Source organism: Ascaphus truei, chromosome 4 (genome assembly GCF_040206685.1).
Source record: "Ascaphus truei isolate aAscTru1 chromosome 4, aAscTru1.hap1, whole genome shotgun sequence".
Lineage (NCBI taxonomy): Eukaryota > Metazoa > Chordata > Amphibia > Anura > Ascaphidae > Ascaphus > Ascaphus truei.
In genome coordinates, this window is record NC_134486.1 from 93,000,032 (window position 1) to 93,023,710 (window position 23,679).

The window sequence follows — 23,679 nt, forward strand, 5'->3', positions numbered from 1 at the left end:
ATTGCACAGAAATGTATTTTTAGCCTTTATAGCATGCAATGGGTAGGTAGCTAGGGAAAGGGATAGGTAGTAAGCTAGAAAGATTAACCCTTTAGTAAGCAAAGCAGGCATGAAAACATGCATGCCTCAATGACCATAATGGTTACTAAGGACTTATTGAAATATGTCAATATTTATTATGCTTGATATATATTTCAACATATACCTAGCAACTTTCAAAAAAAATAGCAATTTTCTTAGCTGCATTTCTCCCCCGATTATAATCCCCTGTCCTGGAACAGGATTACACATTTTCTGTCTCTCTTTGCAGCTCACAGATTTCTGTCTCCCTAGTTCAGCTGCTTGTTAGTTCCCCTGTTCCAGCAGCTAGCTGCATGTGTAAAGATACATTATTGACACGTTCCCTCTTTACACAGCCACCAGTTGGTTGCCCTGGCAACCTCCCATTCTCATTACCATGAGTTTGGCTTAGCCTTGTTGTGCCCCTGCCCATTTCTGTTGATGGAATGGTCCTTTGACTCTTCCTGCTTGTCACAGGAACATGTGCTTTGAGATCTAACTAGCTGGCTTAGTGAGTACATGCTTCCTCCACTTCACCCCTGCAAGGCCATCCTTTTTTACCGTCACCCCATAACAGAGCACCTTCACATAGAGAAGCACTCTCTCACCACACATTAACATCTGCAAGTACAGAGAAAATACAGAAAAACAGCGCACAACGCTCATGATCTTCGTATGAAGCTGGAGCATACTGAAGAAGAGATTCTTAAAACAAAGCACAAAAAGTTCTATCGGGACAAAGCTGACTATGATAATAATAAACAAAGAGATTGGGCAAAAGATGCTGAAAGAGGTAGATCCATGAATATAAATACAACCATGGAAGGTAGAGAATCCTCGCAGTCGCAAAAATGGTAATTTGATCAATCAAATTATCATAGATCACATACACACTCCAATGAAAGGGGAAAAAATCTTTTAAGTCTGGAAGTAATAAATATGTCAATTATTATCCTCAATATAGACAGGAGGGTCATATTAGAAATCCCAACTACAAGGGAAGGAATTATATTGAGAATTTCAGATACATACATAAAGGACAGAATAAGAACTATTAAAGCAATAATGCTGTGTCAGTAAGATCTGATTCTCAATATCAATCACCCGCACAATCCTCATCCTCTTTTTTTAGAACTGGTCAAAAACAGACACATACTGTAGATGTGAACAGGAAAAAGGAGGACTCAGAAGTGATAACCCTGACAACCCCCTACGAAAAAATGAAAAGGCCTTTACTAGAAGAGGAAAAAGAGGATCCAGAACAAAAGAGGAGGGATTACAAAAGAGACCATAACACCATTGTATAAAGGAATTTTTAATCTATCCTCTGTTATTTTAACAAATGATCAGAAGAAACTATTAGATAAGGGCCTAACTTTCTCACGATCATGTGGCCCAAGCTCATTCCAATTGTATACGGATTTGCAAAAATTTATGCGCAATCTTACTCTAAAAAGACATTTTTCTAAAATAGATGTGGACTCTTATAATTCGACTATAGATCCAATTAATGTTATGGATACTGTGAGTACTAAATCAAATGAGGTGGGTGAAACCAATGATCCATTATGCAGACATACCCATTTTAAGGGTAAATCAAGGTTTTACCCAGCACATTCAAAGGGACACCACATTGAAACATTTTTTAATATGGTGAATAAGGAATTCAATAATCTGACAAATAATTTAAAACCAGGTGACATTAAGCATAATCTAAACAAGAAAGAGAATCTGGCTCTGAAGTTTCTGAGAGAAAATAACAATCTCATAATTAGGCAGGCGGATAATGGAGGGGGTGTAGTCTTGCAAGACCAAAAAGACTATGAGGGGGAGGCGCTTCGTCTCCTGAGTGATACATCCTCTTACATGAAACTGAAAAAAGACCCAACAAAGGAGTTTCTCACTAGTTTGAAAGAACTCTTAGACCAAGCTCTATTTAAATTGGTTATTTCCAAAAATGAATTTGCTTTTCTTTACACAGACTGTCCCAGAATACTGATCTTTTATCAAATCCCCAAAACACACGTGTGCCATCAATCCCCCTGGAAGGCCAATAATTTCAGGGATTCAATCCCTAACTGCCAATCTCACAATATGCCGATAATTTTCTCCAGCCGTATGTGGGAAAGCTTCCTTCTCATTTGAGAGATTCTACATCGGTACTGACTCTTCTCCAGGAGTTTGAATGGAAGGATTCGTATAGATGGCTTACATGTGATGTGCAGGCCCTCTATACGAATATCCCACATAAGGAGGGTTTATCGGCAGTGGACTTTTTCTTTCAGGGGACGCAGATCTACATAGTTCCAATAAGGAATTCATCCTGAACTCAATCCATTTCATACTGAAACATAATTATTTTATTAACAAATCTACATAAGTACCAGCATTCACTGTCTAATAGCTAAATGATGAAAACAGTTGTAATGCAGAATAAACATTTAATAATAAAACAAACCAGAAATAAATCAAATGTGTTTGCAGAAACCAGTATCACAAATGGGCATGTCACAAAGTGAGGGGTGAAGGGGGGGGGGGGGAAGGAAAAGGGGAAAAAAACATGAAACACAAGGAATATACACAAAAAATGGAGAACGGCAAGTATGCTAGGGGGGCAACGTTGAGGGACTACCTCTTCATCTGGCCCAATCCCCCTGGTCCAAAAGGTCCCAGAGGTACTTCCCTAAGCCTCCCTTCCCCAATAACTGGTCAAATCAGACACCCCTGAAAATAGATAGCAAACATACAGTGTAGGCTAAATACAGCTAAACAGCTAATAGCAGGGAAGCAAGAATCCACTACAGTCAATGCCAGTAGTTCAAGTACTACCAGAAACTGTGTGCAATGGTACAGTCAAGGCTGAACACAGCCTGCAAGAAAGCAGCTTGCAAAGAAGCACCAGTAGTCCACAACAGTCAATGTAAGATTAATGGCAATAGCAAATGAAGACAGTAATCAAACCCTGTATCAAGACAGTAATCAAACCCTGTGGTCTGCTCCTGGTTCCGTGCACCCCGCAATTGCATTAATTTAACATCATCAGAGTGCTGTCTATCGTCCCCGTTTTACCCTTATAATTATTTTATGTTTTTAGATGAGTTCTTTTTACAGGTTTGTTGAACTGCGATAGGCACTCGTTTTGCCCCCAGTTTCGCAAACCTGTACATGGGTGAATGGGAGTTCCAACCGATCTGGAACAATAATCCCTTTAAAAATAATATAAAAATCTGGCGTCGATTTATAGATGACATCTTGTGTGTTTGGGACGGAGATTTAAACTCTGTAGAGCAGTTTTTACTATACATAAACAACAATGTAAAAAATTTAACCTTTACATACACAGAGAACTCCAAAGAAATTAGCTTTCTGGATTTAAAACTCATTGCCACAGAGGACGGTAGGGTAATAACCAGAACCCACTTTAAGGAAGTTGACGCCAACAATTTATTGTTGGCGTCAAGCAACCATAAGAGAACCTGGATCCATAATATACCAGGGGGACAGTTTACCAGATTAAAAAAGAACTGAAGTAAAAGTGAGGATTTTGAAATCCAAGCAAATGATCTACGTGTTAGGCCTCGTCCAGGCTCTTCGCTTGCGCGCTGAGGCGCGCTGAGGCGCAGGGAAGACGGGTGCTTTCCCTGGCCTTGCGGTTGCTTGCCCTGCGCTCCGTCAGGAGGCGGGCCAGTGACGTCACGGAGCTGGTTCGCCCACATTGGGCGAGCGCTCACGTGACCGGCCCTGCGCTCCGGCAAACGCTTGATTTTTAAAATTGCCTAAGACCTACGCTTCCGCGCGCTTGCGGAGGCGTAGGCAAGCCCCTGCTAAAGCCGATCTAATTGCGGCTGTAGGGGCACAGTGCTGAGCGGGAGCGCGCCTCAGTCAGCAAGCATTAAGCATGGCCGAGGCTCAAGATTCCTTGAGAGGGGGTATTCACCGCATAGATTGGAAGAAGATCTAGAGAAAGTCAGAAAATTAGACAGAAGTCTAATGTTGGTTCCCAAAATTAAGAATAAAGGTGAAAATAAGGATAGAATCAGTGTGCCTTTTATCCCTAATTTTAATTCTGTGAAAAATAAAATTGAAAGGATAATAAGAAAACATTGGGCTATACTAAATAATGACCCCATTTTGGGATCACATATCACCACTAATCCCAAATTTATCTATAGAAAGGCTAAAAATCTTGAAAAGTATTTTGGCCCCCAGTGATATAATGCCTAATACTAATATAAGTGATAGTATTTGGTTGAGAACCAAACCAATAGGAAATTTTCCTTGTGGTAAGTGCTCAACATGTAAATATTTTCATCCTGAGAGTAAAACATTCAAATCAAATTCAACAAAAGAGTCCTTTAACATTACAGGTTTTATATATTGTAACACAGACGATGTCGTGTATTTAATTGAATGCCCGTGCGGCTCTCAATATGTAGGCAGCACAAAAAGATGCCTGAAAATCCGTATACAAGAACATATTCGCAATATAAAGAACGGCTTTTTAAAACATAGCCTTTCAAGACACTGTACAACACACCACCAAAAAGATCCTTCATCTCTCACCTTTAAAGGTATTAAATTTATACCAAGAAATAGATGGGGTGGTGACAGAATTAAGGATCTTTCCATGCAAGAGACCTAGATACATAAACTTAACACTTTGTATCCAGGAGGTGTCAATGAAGATATCGACATCTGGTCCCTATATTAAAAATGTATCAAATAGGATCAACACTTTGGTGTTGTACCTTAATCTGTCTATTGATCAATTATTTTACATTCAATATTTTATATTCACTCATCCCCCCCCCCCTTATTACTTATTCCCCTTTAATATTTCGGGAATCACATTTGAATATATGTGAACTCTTTCATGCCCTTTCTGTGCTTTGTTTTAACCGGTTAAATGTTCTCCATTGGATGCATGATTTTATACCATGCTATTCAATTAATTGTTTTCTCTTCTGTTCCAGTGCAATAACTCTGTTCCTTTTGATTTTTAAATATATATATTAGATTGATATTTACTTCCATGTAGTTTTCTGTGTATATGTTTTAATAAAGCTGGTGCCGTTAGATCGGCATTTTCAATTGTTGTACGTCTATTATGATATGTCTTTAACTCCTCCTACCCTGCTCCTGAATGGAGGTGATTGGTTTATTGCAGCCAATCGGAAGAGGGGAGGAGGTATTGCAATGGCACAGTTTTAGTGGTCATCTATTCCCTGATGAAGAAACTTCTGTTTCGAAACGCGTTGGAATTTAGTGCCAAGTCTTAAAGTGTTCCGAGTGAGCTCCCTAGTGACATTCTAACCAGCTCCAACGGTGTCCGGTGAGCGATCGAATCCGCACCCCCGGTGTCGCGGCCAAGTTACGTCACCTGGATACAGACGGAACAACAGTCGGACACGTATGCAGAGTACACAATGCTATCAGACATTTCCCTGCATGAACCCTGTGCTAGCCAGACGGACTAACATCCAAACTGCTATACCTGCACTGGAATCGATTGACCTGAGAAGGAGTGACTTACAAACACCCACTGATGAGACGCTTGTGTGGTTAAAGAACAGGGGGAATCATTTGCTGACACCTACCTCTGATGTCCGAAAGGGGGGTGATAGACAGCACTCAGATTGTAAAACTAAGCAGGGTTGCAGGGTGCATGGAACAGGAAGGGACCCTTATACCCCTCTCAAGTACTAAATAGGCAACATGTGAAGGACCAGATTCGACAGCATAAAGCGGCCATCCGTAGGGGTGACCCTGACGCTCCGGTAGCCCATCACTTCACACAAGCTGGGCACAATGTGAGCCGATTGAGGTACCAGGTCATAGATGGTGTGGGGAGAAAGAGGTGTGGTGGGGACCTTCAGAGGTCCTTATTACAGAAAGAAACACAATGGATAAGGCGCATGGACACTGTTAACCCCAGAGGCATCAATAAAGAATTAGACCTTAGTTGCTACTTTTGATTTTATTGGGTTATTGCTTCACCCCATGAGGTGCCGTTTGTCCCTCCTATTAACCCTCGCGGGTCCCGCCGTACACCCTCCCCACCAGACCTGGACCAATAGTCGATACGCTATCGTTGCTCATTTCTTGGAGTATGGGTCAGGTGCTGTTAGGGTCAATGCTCTATTTGTGATCCATCCTGTCATCTTAGGAGTCTCTACCTACCTCTAATCAGACCCTTGTCAGTGGGTGTGCTGGGGATTCTTGTACATTGCCACACCCTTGAGGTGTCTGGACTCGTCTGTGGTGCTTAAGTGCGGATGTCAGTTTTAGCCTTATTTTTATCTCTGTTATTTGGTCTCTTTATAGTAGGGGGCTGTCTGTTCATCTGTAGCAATTTAGGTGTTGCCTATAACTGCCTTAACATTTACATTTGCCTTCTATCTTTGGTTTGTGAGTCTACAAGAGCATCAAGTGTATTTATGCAGTACTTTAGGTGCCACCGGCATGAACTCGAGCATGGCATCCTGACAGACTACATAGTAGTCACACAAGCATGTACTTTGGAATCCGGACCTCACGCTTGCACAGTGTGCGACCAGCAGCAGGTCACGTCTTAACAGGCTCCAGAGACGCTGCTGCACTCTACCCCATACAGGACAGCCATAACGGGATCCCACGCATGCGCAGTAATACTCCTCACGAGCAGGGAAGGTGAGGAGTCTGCACATGCGCGCTTTAGACATGCCACGTCGACGGCTCACGGATGAGGACAGAGGGTTTGCTCAACTTCATTAACTGTTTGATTACAGATGTCTACATATACACTTTGCTCTTGCACAATTCATGATTTCTTGTTTACTGTTTAATATCTGTTATCTGCGTTTGCACTCTGTTCGCTCTACGATTCATGACATATATTGTTTGCTAATTGAGTGTGGGATTTTTTTGACGGTGGGGAGGGAAGGCTTAGGGAAGTATCTCTGGGACCCTTTGGGACCAGGGGGAATGGGCCAGATGAAGAGGTCACCCCTCGAAATGTCGCACCCCTAGTTTCCTTTCCTTTTTCCATTTTGTGGTTTTTTCCTTTTGTTTCTTGTGTTTTTTTCCCCATTCTCCTTCTTTCCCCTCTACCCCCTATATTTTGACTTTTCCCATGGTGATATTAATTTTCTCATTGGCACATTGGCTACTGTTGCTATAACTTCAGTTTATTAAATTATTCATATTCATTCCACTGGTATTCTTCAGTATCGTTAGCTAAGAAACAGAGTGCTGGTACTGCTTTTGATTTGGAGGTTGTTTGAACTGGGGCGCTCCCTAGGATTTGTGGCGGAGAAAGTGCTGCAACGCCTAAGCTATTCAAATAAATTGGAATATAGATATGTGATTGTGTACGAAGTGTAAAAGAGTATATAAAAATATATACTGGCCCTTTTTTGATGATTTCCTGGTTGCTGCTTGACTTCGGAGAAGGGAATCCCGTCTCCTTCTTAGCATGGCAGTTGTAGTGTGAAGATAGTCAGCGCAAACCTCATGGGCCTCCCGATGTCGATGGAACCGAATGAAATAAAAAAGAATTAAAATCTCAGTGTATTAGATACACATGTGGGGGATGGGGGAAGAGGGGGGGGTGGGGGTGGGTGGGGAAAGGGGGAGGGGGTAAGGGCAGGGTGTGGAAGCAAGGAGGAGGATAATGCTGGAGGGGTTGATAATTGGTTTTCCACTTTAACTAATCAAAGAATACATAAAATTATGGATTCAGTGACTCACACGGGCTTGTGTGGTGTCTCTCCCTCAACGCTGACTGTAGTGGATTGATTACAGACTCATATGCTGGAGTCTCAATATACATAAAACTCACACGGCCTGATGTGAGTCCTTGTCCTCAGAGGGTGATGTCCTGTATGGATGGTGTCTGGGTTGTCTCAGCAGAATTATCCCCCGATGGGTGTAGTGTGTGAGTGTCTCCTCTCCCCGTTTCCCAGATGACCAAAAGGAGTGTATGCCAACAAGGGTTAACAACAATAAAAAAGGTCTTTAATGGGTATACAGTGGAGACATAAGCATATGAAATGCAAACATGTGGTGAACCATAACACAATGAAATACAATAAAATAAGACACAATGAAATGAAATAAAGCAAACACAAGGACTACACTCACACTTGATGTCAGATAAAATGGCCCAGCCTCAGCCGCTCGGTACACTCCTGTACGGTCTCCTCCTCCGTTCTTGTTCCCACTGGCGCGTCCGGCAGCGGAACCGGAAGAGGGGATCTGCACCGGATGTCCTGTAGTGTGCTGGGTCCCTCTCTCAATGAGCTCCGGCAGGGAACAACATGTTTCGCAATAAGCTTAACCCGACGAAGCTTATTGCGAAACATGTTGTTCCCTGCCGGAGCTCATTGAGAGAGGGACCCAGCACACTACAGGACATCCGGTGCAGATCCCCTCTTCCGGTTCCGCTGCCGGACGCGCCAGTGGGAACAAGAACGGAGGAGGAGACCGTACAGGAGTGTACCGAGCGGCTGAGGCTGGGCCATTTTATCTGACATCAAGTGTGAGTGTAGTCCTTGTGTTTGCTTTATTTCATTTCATTGTGTCTTATTTTATTGTATTTCATTGTGTTATGGTTCACCACATGTTTGCATTCCATATGCTTATGTCTCCACTGTATACCCATTAAAGACCTTTTTTATTGTTGTTAACCCTTGTTGGCATACACTCCTTTTGGTCATCTGGGAAACGGGGAGAGGAGACACTCACACACTACACCCATCGGGGGATAATTCTGCTGAGACAACCCAGACACCATCCATACAGGACATCACCCTCTGAGGACAAGGACTCACATCAGGCCGTGTGAGTTTTATGTATATTGAGACTCCAGCATATGAGTCTGTAATCAATCCACTACAGTCAGCGTTGAGGGAGAGACACCACACAAGCCCGTGTGAGTCACTGAATCCATAATTTTATGTATTCTTTGATTAGTTAAAGTGGAAAACCAATTATCAACCCCTCCAGCATTATCCTCCTCCTTGCTTCCACACCCTGCCCTTACCCCCTCCCCCTTTCCCCACCCACCCCCACCCCCCCCCTCTTCCCCCATCCCCCACATGTGTATCTAATACACTGAGATTTTAATTCTTTTTTATTTCATTCGGTTCCATCGACATCGGGAGGCCCATGAGGTTTGCGCTGACTATCTTCACACTACAACTACTTTTGATTTGTTACCTCTGATGTCCCTTCTGCGGTCTGGTGCATGGGTAACAATTCCCTGACATGCTGTTTTAAACTGTTTCTGATGTATGCAGAATACTCACCTTATTGTTTATGTTCAATATATAACTTTTTTACTCTATGAGCGTTGTGCGCTGTGTTTCGGCATTTTCTCTGTATTAGCCCTGGGGGTACCCAAGCCACCCCTGTTTACGGCTGCAGACACTCTTCGATATATACTTACTAGTATCACGTATTATTTTTCATACATTTTTTTCACAATTCACTTGGTTGGTGGTATGTTTGTGTCCACTTTTTAGTTAGATCGTAGTAGTGCACTTCCTTACCCTATTTTTCCACCATCTGCAAGTAACCTTTATATTTGTTTTTGACTCCCCCCATTAAAGTTGAAGAAAATAAAAGGACTCTGTGTGCTCTCAAAAGGGGATGACTAAAACCACTGGACTCACTCACATCCCACATGTGATCCTGGTTCCAGAAGATCCCCCCTTTTATTTATTATACTAGCTGAGAGACCCGGCGTTGCCCGGGATGTAATGTTCCCGTTCCTCTCTCTCCTCCCCCCTCTCTCTGTTTGTCCCCCATTCACATCAATCCAGTCCCCCCCCTCCCTCCCTCCTTTACAGCTTCATGTAGCGTGTGTGCGTCAGTCACTGTGTGTTTGCTCGCGCGTCAGTGAGTCTGAGGCAGAAACACAAACACACACAGACTGACTGACGCACACACAGTCAGTGTGTGCCTCAGTCAGTGTGTGCGTGCGTCAGTCAGGCTTTGTGTGCGCGTCAGTCAGTGTGTGCGTGCGTGCGGCAGTCAGTCAGTGTGTGCGCGCGGGGCGTCAAAGGCAGGGGGGGCGTCAAAGGGAGGGGGGGGGCGTCAAAGGGAGGGGGGGGGGCGTCAAAGGGAGGGGGGGGGGCGTCAAAGGGAGGGGGGGGGCGTCAAAGGGAGGGGGGGGGGCGTCAAAGGGAGGGGGGGGGGCGTCAAAGGGAGGGGGGGGGCGTCAAAGGGAGGGGGGGGCGTCAAAGGGAGGCGTCAAAGGGAGGGGGGGGCGTCAAAGGGAGGCGGGGGCGTCAAAGGGAGGGGGGGGCGTCAAAGGGAGGGGGGGGCATCAAAGGGAGGGGGGGGGCGTCAAAGGGAGGGGGGGGCATCAAAGGGAGGGGGGGGCGTCAAAGGGAGGGGGGGGGCGTCAAAGGGAGAGGGGGGGGCGTCAAAGGGAGAGGGGGGGCATCAAAGGGAGGGGGGGGGGCGTCAAAGGGAGGGGGGGGGGGCGTCAAAGGGAGGGGGGGGGCGCCTCAAAGGCATGGATTCCTCCCCCTGCATTTCCTGCAGTGGACAGGAGGGGGGGGGCAGTGGACAGGAGGGGGGGGGGGGCAGTGGACAGGAGGGGGGGGGGCAGTGGACAGGAGGGGGGGGCAGTGGACAGGAGGGAGGGGGCAGTGGACAGGAGGGGGGGGGCAGTGGACAGGAGGGGGGGGCAGTGGACAGGAGGGGGGGGGCAGTGGACAGGAGGGGGGGGGCAGTGGACAGGAGGGGGGGGGCAGTGGACAGGAGGGGGGGGGGCAGTGGACAGGAGGGGGGGGCAGTGGACAGGAGGGGGGGGGCAGTGGACAGGAGGGGGGGGCAGTGGACAGGAGGGGGGGCAGTGGACAGGAGGGGGGGGGCAGTGGACAGGAGGGGGGGGGCAGTGGACAGGAGGGGGGGGGCAGTGGACAGGAGGGGGGGGCAGTGGACAGGAGGGGGGGGGCAGTGGACAGGAGGGGGGGGCAGTGGACAGGAGGGGGGGGGCAGTGGACAGGAGGGGGGGGCAGTGGACAGGAGGGGGGGCAGTGGACAGGAGGGGGGGGCAGTGGACAGGAGGGGGGGGGGCAGTGGACAGGAGGGGGGGGCAGTGGACAGGAGGGGGGGGCAGTGGACAGGAGGGGGGGGGGCAGTGGACAGGAGGGGGGGGGCAGTGGACAGGAGGGAGGGGGCAGTGGACAGGAGGGGGGGGGCAGTGGACAGGAGGGGGGGCAGTGGACAGGAGGGGGGGGCAGTGGACAGGAGGGGGGGGCAGTGGACAGGAGGGGGGACAGGAGGGGGGACGCAGTGGACAGGAGGGGGGACGCAGTGGACAGGAGGGGGGGGCAGTGGACAGGAGGGGGGAGGCAGTGGACAGGAGGGGGGGGGGCAGTGGACAGGAGGGGGGGGCAGTGGACAGGAGGGGGGGGGCAGTGGACAGGAGGGGGGGGGGCAGTGGACAGGAGGGGGGGGGGGCAGTGGACAGGAGGGGGGGGCAGTGGACAGGAGGGGGGACAGGAGGGGGGACGCAGTGGACAGGAGGGGGGACGCAGTGGACAGGAGGGGGGGGCAGTGGACAGGAGGGGGGGGCAGTGGACAGGAGGGGGGGCAGTGGATAGGAGGGGGGGGCAGTGGACAGTGACACACACACACACACACACACACACACACACACACACACACACACACACCTCAGTTGATGCGCCCTTTCTTTAGTTCCGTTTGGCGCCGGAGGTGGGGAGCGACACCTACCTGTACTTCCGGGCGCCGCCACCGTCTGACTCGGCGCCGCGAGGGAGGAAGGGGGTCCGCCATCTTACGCACCGCGTGGCAGCTGCGGGAATCGAGGTGATTTGGAGCGGGGAGGGGGGAGAGGTGATTTGGAGCGGGGAGAGGTGATGCCGCTGGGGAGGGGGAAGAGGTGATGCCGCTGGGGAGGGGGAAGAGGTGATGCCGCTGGGGAGGGGGAAGAGGTGATGCCGCTGGGGAGGGGGAAGAGGTGATGCCGCTGGGGAGGGGGAAGAGGTGATGCCGCTGGGGAGGGGGAAGAGGTGATGCCGCTGGGGAGGGTGAAGAGGTGATGCCGCTGGGGAGGGGGAAGAGGTGATGCCGCTGGGGAGGGGGAAGAGGTGATGCCGCTGGGGAGGGGGAAGAGGTGATGCCGCTGGGGAGGGGGAAGAGGTGATGCCGCTGGGGAGGGGGAAGAGGTGATGCCGCTGGGGAGGGGGAAGAGGTGATGCCGCTGGGGAGGGGGAAGAGGTGATGCCGCTGGGGAGGGGGAAGAGGTGATGCCGCTGGGGAGGGGGAAGAGGTGATTTGGAGAGGGGAGAGGTGTGTGTGTGTGTGTGTGTGTGTGTGTGTGTGTGTGTGTGTGTGTGTGTGTGTGTGTGTGTGTGTTATTTATTTTTTTGGACCTTTGTCCCGTCACTCCGCCTCAGGCCAATGAGAGGTGTGGGGGGCGGGCCAAGGGGGTGGTGTGAGTGTGTGAGGCCAATGAGAGGTGTGCGGGGGCGGGCGGGCCAAGGGACCAATGAGATTGCCGCTAGGGACACCGGACATCCAGCAGGCAGGCATGCATGCATGCAGGCAGGCAGGCAAACAAACATACAGTGCTTTCACTAATATAGTATAAGATTAGGTGAAAAGTTTAAAATTGTATTTGTTCGCGGGAAGAGGTCTGCTACTTTTTACCAAAGCAGGGAATTGCAGTATATTGAATAGAGCACTATTTCTCAGGAGAGGCCGAGTTAACAAAAAAGGCTATTAATCAAACCATGTTCCACAATAATAGCACTAGGAGACTACACACCCTCTTCTTCCATATGAAATCTAAATACATTTTATATGTGTCCAAAACTCTTACTTAAAATATATAATATAATATTTATATTTTACTAAAAAGTATTAGCTAATGGTGTTTAACTTTGCAAATGAAATCCTTTAGATGTAGCATAAAATAAATAGGTGTGCATACATACGTAAAGGGCAATCCTGCTCATGTAAACATTATAAAACATGGCATGTCTCAGAAGTTAATAATAGAAACTGATTATGCATAAATTCAACCACGGTTTACTGTTGTAAATGATATAAGACCACATAAACTGAAAGTTATATACATACATGTATATATATATATATACATACATATATATATATACACACACAGGTAAACCCCGTTATAGCGTGGTCCTCGGGGCTACCCGATCCAACCGCGCTAGACCCGGGGTCGTGCTAATTTTTTTTAAAAAATGGCCACCGCGCGCCTGATCGGGAGGGAGGGAGTGAGGAGGGAAGGAAGGAAGAGGTGGCCGGAAGCCCTACACGTCCCCCAGCAACGAGTCAAGCCACAACCTGCTCCTTACCTCTCACCACCGGAATCCATTTCCTCCCCCCCATGCCCCCACACCTACACCCCCTCCTCGGCATAGCCCATGCGGCCCTCCGAGTCCCAGCCTGCTCCTCACTCACCCCCCTCCTCGGCATAGCCCACGCGGCCCTCCGAGTCCCAGCCTGCTCCTAACTCATCCCCCCTCCTCTCGACACCCCCCCTCCTCCCGACACCCCCCTCCTCCCGACACTCCCCCCCTCCTCCTGATGCCAGCTCGGCTCCGATCTCAGCAGCCGACACCAAAGGTAGGGAGGGGGAGTGGGAGGTGTGGTGTAGTGTGCTGTGAGTGAGTTGTGAGTGCTGTGAGAGTGTGCTGTGAGTGCTGTGTGCTGTGAGAGCTGTGTGCTGTGAGAGTGTGCTGTGAGTGCTATGTGCTGTGAGAGTGTGCTGTGAGTGCTGTGTGCTGTGAGTGTGCTGTGAGTGCTGTGTGCTGTGAGAGTGTGCTGTGAGTGCTGTGTGCTGAGAGCTGAGTGCTGTGAGAGTGTGCTGTGAGAGCTGAGTGCTGTGAGTGTGTGTGCAGTGTGCAGTGTGTGCAGTGAGCAGTGTGTGCAGTGAGCAGTGTGTGCAGTGAGCAGTGTGTGCAGTGAGCAGTGTGTGCAGTGAGCAGTGTGCGCGCTGGGAGAGTATGTGCAGTGTGTGCAGTGTGTGCAGTAAGCAGTGTGTGCTGGGAGAGTGTGTGCAGTGTGTGCAGTGTGTGCAGTGAGCAGTGTGTGCAGTGAGCAGTGTGTGCTGGGAGAGTGTGTGCTGGGAGAGTGTGTGCTGGGAGAGTGTGTGCAGTGTGTGCAGTGAGCAGTGTGTGCAGTGAGCAGTGTGCAGTGAGAGTGTGTGCAGTGAGCAGTGTGTGCAGTGAGCAGTGTGTGCAGTGAGCAGTGTGTGCAGTGAGAGTGTGTGCAGTGAGAGTGTGTGCAGTGTGTGCTGGGAGAGTGTGTGCTGGGAGAGTGTGAGCAGTGTGTGCAGTGAGCAGTGTGTGCAGTGAGCAGTGTGTGCAGTGAGCAGTGTGTGCAGTGAGCAGTGTGTGCAGTGAGCAGTGTGTGCAGTGAGAGTGTGTGCAGTGTGCAAAAAAAAAAATATTTAAATTTTTTTTTTTTTTTTTTTTAACGGGAGCCACGTGAAAACCGCGTTATAACGGGTCGCGCTATAATGGGGTTTACCTGTATATACACACACACACAGGTATACATACATATATATACACACACAGTCAGGTCCAGAAATAATTGGAGACTGACAATTTTCATAAGTTTGGCTCTGTACGCCACCACAATGGATTTGAAATTAAACAACTGAGATGCAATAGAAGTGCAGACTTTCAGCTTTAATTCAAGGGGTTGAACAAAAATATCGTATGAAACGTTTAGGAATTGCAACCATTTTCATACACAGTCCCCTTATTTAAGGGGCTCAAATGTAATTGGACAAATTAACACAATCATAAATAAAATGTTCATGTTTAATAGTTTGTCGTGAATCCTTTGCAGGCAATGACTGCTTGAAGTCTGGAACGTATGGACATCACCAAACTCTGGGTTTCCTCCTTTGTGATGCTTTGCCAGGCCTTTACTGCAGCTGTCTTCAGTTGTTGTTTGTTCGTGGGTCTTTCTGCCTTAAGTTTTGTCTTCAGCAAGTGAAATGAATGCTCGATCGGGTTGAGATCAGGTGATTGACCCGGCAATTGCAGAATATTCCACTTCTTTGCCTTAAAAAACTCCTGGGCTGCTTTCGCAGTATGTTTTGGGTCATTGTCCATCTGTAAAGTGAAGCGCCGTCCAATCACCTTCGCTGAATTTGGCTGAATCTGAGCAGACAATATATCCCTAAACACTTCAGAAGAATTCATCCGGCTGCTTCTGTCACATCATCATCAATAAACACGAGTGACCCAGTGCCATTGTAAGCCATGCATGCCCATGCCATCACACTGCCTCCACCGTGTTTTACAGATGATGTGATATTCTTCGGATCATGAGCCGTTCCAAGCCTTCTCCATACTTTTTTCTTCCCATAATTCTGGTACAGGTTGATCTTAGTTTCATCTGTCCAAAGAATGCTGTTCCAGAACTGGGCTGGCTTTTTTAGATATTGTTAGACAAAGTCTAATCTGGCCTTTCTATTCTTGAGGCTTATGAATGGTTTGCACCTTGTGCTGAACCCTCTGTATTTGCTCTTGTGAAGTCTTCTCTTTATGGTAGACTTGGATAATGATATGCCTACCTCCTGGAGACTGTTCTTCACTGTGCTGGATGTTGAAGGGGTTTTTCTTTACCATGGAAAGGATCCTACGATCATCCACCACTGTTGTCTTCCGTGGACGTCCAGGGCTTTTTGTGTTGCAGAGCTCACCAGTGCGTTCTTTTTTTCTCAGAATGTACCAAACTGTTGATTTGGATACTCCTAATGATCCTGCTACTGTATCTCTCTGATGGATTTTCTTTTTTTTTTGCAGCCCAAGGATGCCCTGTTTCACTTGCATTGAGAGCTCCTTTGACCGCATGTTGTGGGTTCACAGCAACAGCTTCCAAATGCGAATGTCACACCTGTAATCAACTCCAGACCTTTTACCTGCTTAATTGATGATGAAATAACGAAGGAATAGCCCACATCTGTTCATGAAACAGCTTTGAGTCAATTGTCCAATTACTTTTGATCCCTTGAAAAAGAGGGGGCTACATATTAAAGAGATGTCATTCCTAAACCCTTCCTCCAATTTGGATGTGAATACCCTCAAATTAAAGCTGATAGACTGCACTTTAAGCTCAAATCCATTACTTGACTGTAACTTGAATTTATTTTGGTACACAGCCGAAATAACAAAACTTGTATCAGTGTCCAATTATTTCTGGACCTAACTGTATATACACATATATCCTAGCACTGCAGGATAACCCCTCTTCAGGACCAATACAGTAATGAATAAAGATACACAAACACTGGTATGACTACTTATCTTTACTAACACATACTGTACAGGTATCTATAACAAAATAACCATACCGTCCCACATACAGTACCCACACCATATACGTGCCCCAGTGAGATCCCCCAAAGTACTGAGGTGCCCTGGGCAACTTACCACCTGGTGTTCACAGAACCAAGCTCACCAAAATTGTCTGGAATAGCGCTAATCCCCGTGTGTGGCTGTTAGTGCACGTGGGTACCTTCCTGGTCTCCGTCCAGACCAGGGAATATGGAGATGATGGAACTGCAGAACCTCACAGTGATCCCACGACGCGGTCTACCGGATCCTCTCTCTCCACCTGCTGTGTGCGCCTCTTGAGGGAGCTCCGGTTGGAGAGTGTCCCTTAATGTCTATATTGTGCCTGTGGTCTCGTCCACGACCAGACACACAGCGTGGCGTCCGTCTGACGGTGATACTCAATACGACTATCAGCACTAGCGTAGTGACTACAGAGAAGTGTCCCTATTTGGGGGCCTTCTCTACATCAACCACAACCTGGAAGGGACTTAGGACCTATATTGGGCCTAGTGGGGAATCTACCCTAATCTGGGAGCCACTGGCATCCAGACATTACCTTTTCCTTTGGTGTCCCTGCTCCAAATGTCAGCAACTGTCGCAACTGCCAGCAACATTCTATCCTGCATCTGTGGCTCCTTGAGCCCTATTGGCTCTCCTGCCCACGTGGTATTGTAGGCCCTGAGGCTGCTGGGACTTGTAGTCCCAAGGTCTCCTCTTCGGGCCTGCTCTAAGATGTCCGCCGCTCGTGAGTGTACTGCGCATGCGCAAGACTGCTATGGGGCATGCGCAAAGCAAAACAAAAGGGCGGCCCCCGCTGTCAGGTTCGCCGCAAAGCTCTGGCGACTCGGTCGCCACACAGCCCTGCCCCACAGCCTTACCGGAGTACTCCCTACACCTATGTCGGGTCCGCCTGCAGCGCTGGCGACACCCGAGCAGATCTGCAGCCATCCCTCCACCCCACAGACCCAAAGGTAGAGGACCTGGAGATATATATATATATATACTAGCTGAGATCCCCGGCGTTGCCCGGGATGTTTGTGGTGTGGGGGTGGCATTTGGGTGGTTGAGTGGGGAGTGGTCCACGCAGCCCATGGCGGTGTGCGGTGGTACTGTTGCAGTGGCTGTACTGATGGTGATTGTTACAGGGTGCTGATTTGGGAGGGCTTGGTGTTGATGTGGGGATGCGGATGTAGGGGTGCTGATGTGGGTGTGGCGATGGGGGAGGTGTGAAGGTGCTGATGTGTGGGTGCTGATGGGGGCTGGGAATGGCGGGGGCCGAGAATGCCGGTGGGCTGGGGGGGGCAGGGGATACTGGTGTGCTGATGTGGTGGTGCTGGGGATACTGTGTGTGTGTGTGTGTATGTGTATGTGTATGTGTATGTGTCTGTGTGATATATATATATATATATATATATATATATATAATGCATGTGTGTGCATACACGTGTGTGCGTGTACACACGTGTGTGAGTGTGTGTGCACACGTGTGTGTGTGTGCACACGTGTGTGTGCGCACGTGTGTGTGCACGTGTGTGTGTGCACGTGTGTGTGTGCACGTGTGTGTGCGTGTGTGCACGTGTGTGTACGCACACGTGTGTGTGTGTACGCACACGTGTGTGTGTGTACGCACGTGTGTGTGGGTGGTGTACACGTGTGTGTGGGTGTGTGTACGCACACGTGTATGTGTGTGTGTCTACAGGTGTGTGTGTGTGTGTGTGTGTCTACAGGTGTCTGTGTGGGTCTACATGTGTGTGTGTGTGTCTACATGTGTGTGTGTCTACGTGTGTGTGTGTGTGTCTACGTGTGTGTGTGTCTACATGTGTGTGTGTGTGTGTGTCTACGTGTGTGTGTGTCTACGTGTGTGTGTGTGTCTACGTGTGTGTGTGTCTACATGTGTGTGTGTGTGTGTGTCTACGTGTGTGTGTGTCTACGTGTGTGTGTGTGTCTACGTGTGTGTGTGTCTACGTGTGTGTGTGTCTACGTGTGTGTCTACGTGTGTGTGTGTGTGTGTTTCTGTGTGTGTGCGTGTCTACGTGTGTGTGTGTGTCTACATGTGTGTGTGTGTGTGTGTGTGTCTACATGTGTGTGTGTGTCTACATGTGTGTGTGTGTGTCTACGTGTGTGTGTGGTTACGTGTGTGTGTGTGTGGTTACGTGTGTGTGTGTGTCTATGTGTGTGTGTGTGTGCCTACGTGTGTGTGTGCCTACGTGTGTGTGTGTCTACATGTGTGTGTGTGTGTGTGTCTACGTGTGTGTGTGTGTCTACGTGTGTGTGTCTACGTGTGTGTGTTTACGTGTGTGTCTACGTGTGTGTGTGTGTCTACGTGTGTGTGTGTGTCTACGTGTGTGTGTGTGTGAGTCTACGTGTGTGTGTGTGTCTACGTGTGTGTGTGTGTGTGTGTCTACGTGTGTTTGTGTGTGTCTACATGTGTGTGTGTGTGTGTGTCTATGTGTGTGTGTCTACGTGTATGTGTGTCTACGTGTGTGTGTCTACGTGTGTGTCTACGTGTGTGTGTGTGTGTCTACGTGTGTGTGTGTGTCTACGTGTGTGTGTGTGTGTGTCTACGTGTGTGTGTCTACGTGTGTGTGTGTCTACGTGTGTGTGTCTACGTGTGTGTGTGTGTGTCTACGTGTGTGTGTGTTTGTATGTCTACGTGTGTGTATGTGTGTCTACATGTGTGTGTGTGTATATGTGTGTCTACATGTGTGTGTGTGTGTGTGTGTATGTGTGTGTCTACGTGTGTGTGTGTGTGTGTATGTGTGTGTCTACATGTGTGTGTGTGTGTGTATGTGTGTGTGTATGTGTGTCTACATGTGTGTGTGTGTGTGTCTACATGTGTGTGTGTCTACATGTGTGTGTGTGTGTGTGTGTCTACATGTGTGTGTGTGTGTGTGTCTACATGTGTGTGTGTCTACATGTGTGTGTGTCTACATGTGTGTGTGTCTACATGTGTGTGTGTGTGTGTGTGTGTGTGTGTATGTGTGTGTCTACATGTGTGTGTATGTGTGTGTCTACATGTGTGTGTGTGTGTGTGTGTGTATATGTGTGTGTTGGAGGAGGGACGGAGGGATGAGGCCGGAGAGGAGGGAATGTGTGTGGGGGGGAGCTGCTTACCTTACAGCATACAGCCAGCAGCAGCTTCCTCCTGCAGCCCGGGGGAGTCGCACCCCAGCTCAAGTCATCTGCTAGGGAGGGGCGGGGATCGGACGGTAGCCGGACGGAGAGCACAGAGGGCATGTGGAGGGAGAGAGGGGGGGGGGATCTGCACGGAGAGCACAGAGGGCATGTGGAGGGAGAGAGGGGGGGGAGCTGCACGGAGAGCACAGAGGGCATGTGGAGGGAGAGAGGGAGAGAGGGGGGGGCTGCACGGAGAGCACAGAGGGCATGTGGAGGGAGAGAGGGGGGGAGCTGCACGGAGAGCACAGAGGCCATGTGGAGAGAGAGAGAGGGGGGGAGCTGCACGGAGAGCACAGAGGGCATGTGGAGGGAGAGAGGGGGGAGCTGCACAGAGAGCTGAGCCCAGAGAGCTGCAGAAGGCATATGGGGGGTCCCTCCTGCAGGTGAGGCGGCGGCGCGAGGAGCGGGCGCCTCTGCTCATGGGTAGTGTTGCTGGAAGCGCCGGGGAGGCTGGGGTTTGCTGTGAGGGGGAGTGGGGAGAGGTGAGGCGGTGGCACCGAGGAGCGTGCGGCGATGATGCCCGTGGGTAGCGGTGTCAGTGGCTGGTGAGTGTGACCAATGAGAGGTGTGCAGGGGCGGGCGGGCCAAGGGAGCAATATGATTGGCCGGAGGCTGAGTGACAGACCGACGGACCAATCAGATTGCCTCTAGACACGGACATACAATGGTTTCAAAAATATAAATATATAAATAATTTAAGCTATGGTGGGTGAAAATGTGTCTTAAAACCCTCCACCGTATAGCATATAAAAGTATTTTATATGAGATACACACACACACACACACACACACACACACACACACACACATATATATATATATACACACACACACATACATATATACACACACACACACACACACACACACACACACACACAGTACATACAGTATATTTACCTAAATATATTAATCCAAATCCACCTTGACCAATCATATTACCCAGTCTCCAACTTTTTTTATTTGTGTCGTTGAGAATCCATCCTTCTGGAAGAGGAATAGGTAGTTTACTTCTCTCTTGCCGCTTGGGGGGCATTTCTTCTTTTTTTTTTCCTCCTAAAAAAGGAAGAAATAAAACAAGTAAACCAGTACATTTACTTCAACATTTAGTATTTCCAAATTCCATCAATGTCATCGCCAATCTTTATTGATCTCCGTGGGTGAAAATAAAAATCCATTGGCTATTTGGATTTCTTGAGGACCATTAATTTTTTATCTCCTTTGATCTGGGCATTTGTTTTATGTTATGAAAAATAAAAGGTCACTTGCTGTTCTCGGTAGCCAATTCACCTTGAGATAAGGAGAAAGCAGAGGTATTAAACAAATTCTTTGCCTCTGTGTTTACCAGGGAAGAATCAAGTTCAATAGTAGTGCCGCAGGAGGAAGCCACAACCTCCATATTAATGAACAATTGGTTAACGGAGGAAGAAGTTCATAAGCGACTTGAAGAAATTAAAGTAAATAAGGCACCTGGCCCCGATGGCATACATCCAAGAGTTTTAAGGAGTTAAGCTCAGTAATAGCCAAACCATTATATTTAATATTCAAGGACTCCATTTAAACAGGCTCAGTACCACAAGATTGGCGTAAAGCAGATGTGGTGCCTATATTTAAAAAGGGAGCTAGATCACAACCAGGAAATTACAGACCTGTAAGCCTGACTTCAATAGTGGGGAAACTACTTGAAGGTTTAATACAGGATAATATTCAGGAATACCTAATGGAAAACAAAATTATTAGTAATACTCAGCATGGATTTATGAAGGATAGATCATGTCAAACTAACCTTATTTTTTTCTTTGAGGAGGTAATTAGGAATTTAGACCAGGGTAATGCAGTTGATGTGGTCTACTTAGATTTTGCAAAGGCCTTTGATACGGTTTCACACAAGAGGTTGGTGTACAAAATAAAGAAAATTGGACTCGGTAATAATATATGCACCTGGATTGAAAACTGGTTAAAGGACAGACAACAGAGGGTTGTCATAAATGAAACTATTTCAGGTTGGGCTAAAGTCGTGAGTGGAGTACCTCAGGGATCGGTACTGGGACCTCTGCTTTTTAACTTGTTTATTAATGACCTTGAGGTTGGCATCTAGAGCAGTCTCCATCTTTGCTGATGATACTAAATTGTGTAAGGTAATAGAATCAGAGCAGGATGTAATTTCTCTTCAGAAGGACTTGGAGAGACTGGAAACGTGGGCTGGTAAATGGCAGATGAGGTTTAATACAGATAAATGTAAGGTTATGCATTTGGGATGCAAGAATAAAAAGGCGAATTACAAATTAAATGGGGATAAATTGGGGGAATCCTTGATGGAGAAGGATTTAGGAGTGCTTGCAGACAGCAGGCTTAGCAATAGTGCCCAAAGTCATGAAGTAGCTGCAAAGGCAAACAAGATCTTATCTTGCATCAAACGGGCAATGGATGTAAGGGAAGTAAACATAATTATGCCCCTATACAAAGCATTGGTAAGACCACACCTTGAATATGGAGTGCAATTGTGTGCACCAATCCTAAGAAAAGACATTATGGAACTAGAGAGAGTGCAGAGAAGAGCCACCAAATTAATAAAGGGGATGGACAATCTAACTTATGAGGAGAGACTAGCTAAATTAGATTTATTTACATTAGAAAAGAGGCGTCTATGAGGGGATATGATAACTATATACAAATATATCTGGGGACAATACAAGGAACTTTTTTAAAAGAACTATTCATCCCAAGGGCAGTACACAGGACTCGGGGGCATCCCTTAAGATTGGAGGTAAGGAGATTTCGCCAGCAACAAAGGAAAGGGTTCTTTACAGTAAGGGCAGTTAAAATGTGGAATTCATTACCCATGGAGACTGTGATGGCAGATACAATAGATTTGTTAAAAAAAAGGTTGGCCATCTTTTTAGATATGAAAGGTATACAGGGATATACCAAATAAGTATACATGGGAATGATGTTGATCCAGGGATTAATCCAATTGCCAATTCTTGGAGTCAGGAAGGAATTTATTTTCCCCTTATGAGATATCATTGGATGATGTGACTTTAGGGTTTTTTGTTTGCCTTCTTCTGGATCAATAAGTATAGATCTATGATAAAATATCTGTTGTCTAAATTTAGCATAGGTTGAACTTGATGGACGGAAGTCTTTTTTCAACATCATCTACTATGTAACTATGTAACCTTCAAACACCTCATTATTCTAAAATATATGTAATTCATAATAGCCTCCTTTAAAGCAGCAGTCCAAGCTGCCGTTTTTTTCTTCTCCCTTTAATATGTGCATCAATACAATCCACACAATGATAAGTAAATAGCTAAGTCGCTGATCAATCGGCGACGATTTGGCTCGGTGGTTCACTAAATAGTTGTCGTGCAGCAGAAGAGTTCCAAAGATGCAAAGTTCTATGGGGAAGATCATGTGACCAGGCAGTCACTGGATACAATTGGTGCACTGCTAGAGAGAGGGCAGGGCTCAAAAAGGGTGTACCAGAGTCTGGTTCAGAAGAGTGAAGAGGTGAATAGATCAAGGTACTGCCGCTCTGAGGAAAAACCGAGGAAACTCACCAGAAAAATTAGGTAAAATCAATTTATTAAACTACATTAAAAAAAAAACATGAAGCAAACAAAATTAGCTCTTCCTCCCATGCCCCCCTGTGGCGCTTTTTCAAGGAATATACTACTAGGGGAGGGAAAAACCTATTTATACCTCCCCCAGTGAAAGAAGACAACTGGTGCTTTTCCCCGTTTTTTTTTCCTCGGAGCGGCAGTACCTTGATCTATTCACCTCTTCATTTGCTACAGTACTTTGGATCAAGTAGATGATATTGGGGATTGTGGAGTTGATTCTGGAGCAGCAGAATTGATCTACACAGATCAGCTGGAACCATAACTGATGGTGCACGATTGTGCACGATCCACACCAACCGCAGTCTAGATCAAAGGGCTAAGAACGGAGGCAGACTCCCGGTGAGAATTCTCTCAAACCTATACAAGTATCCATTATTTGCCTAGTTCCTTGTTCCTTTGTAAAAAGGTTGCTATAGAAACAAAAGGAATGCTTTTTACTTTATAATACAGCACATTAAAAATGTAATTCAGAG

The 23,679-nt window shown here is 47.4% G+C and overlaps 1 protein-coding gene across 4 annotated transcripts in view; it reads right to left on the bottom strand.

Moving 5' to 3' along the window:
* VRK2 (VRK serine/threonine kinase 2) overlaps window positions 1-23,679 on the bottom strand; it is a 109,512-nt gene that overhangs the window by 69,998 nt on the left and 15,835 nt on the right. For 2 of the 4 annotated variants that reach the window (XR_012800940.1, XM_075596206.1), the window contains exon 2: window positions 20,481-20,636. Coding sequence is in view for 2 of the 4 variants with exons in the window: in XM_075596206.1 (XP_075452321.1) it covers window positions 20,481-20,616 (136 nt within the window). In the remaining 2 variants the exon portion in view is untranslated. Of the gene's footprint in view, window positions 1-20,480; window positions 20,637-23,679 lie in introns of those variants that run through there. The other 2 variants (XM_075596207.1, XM_075596208.1) reach the window with 2 other exon arrangements.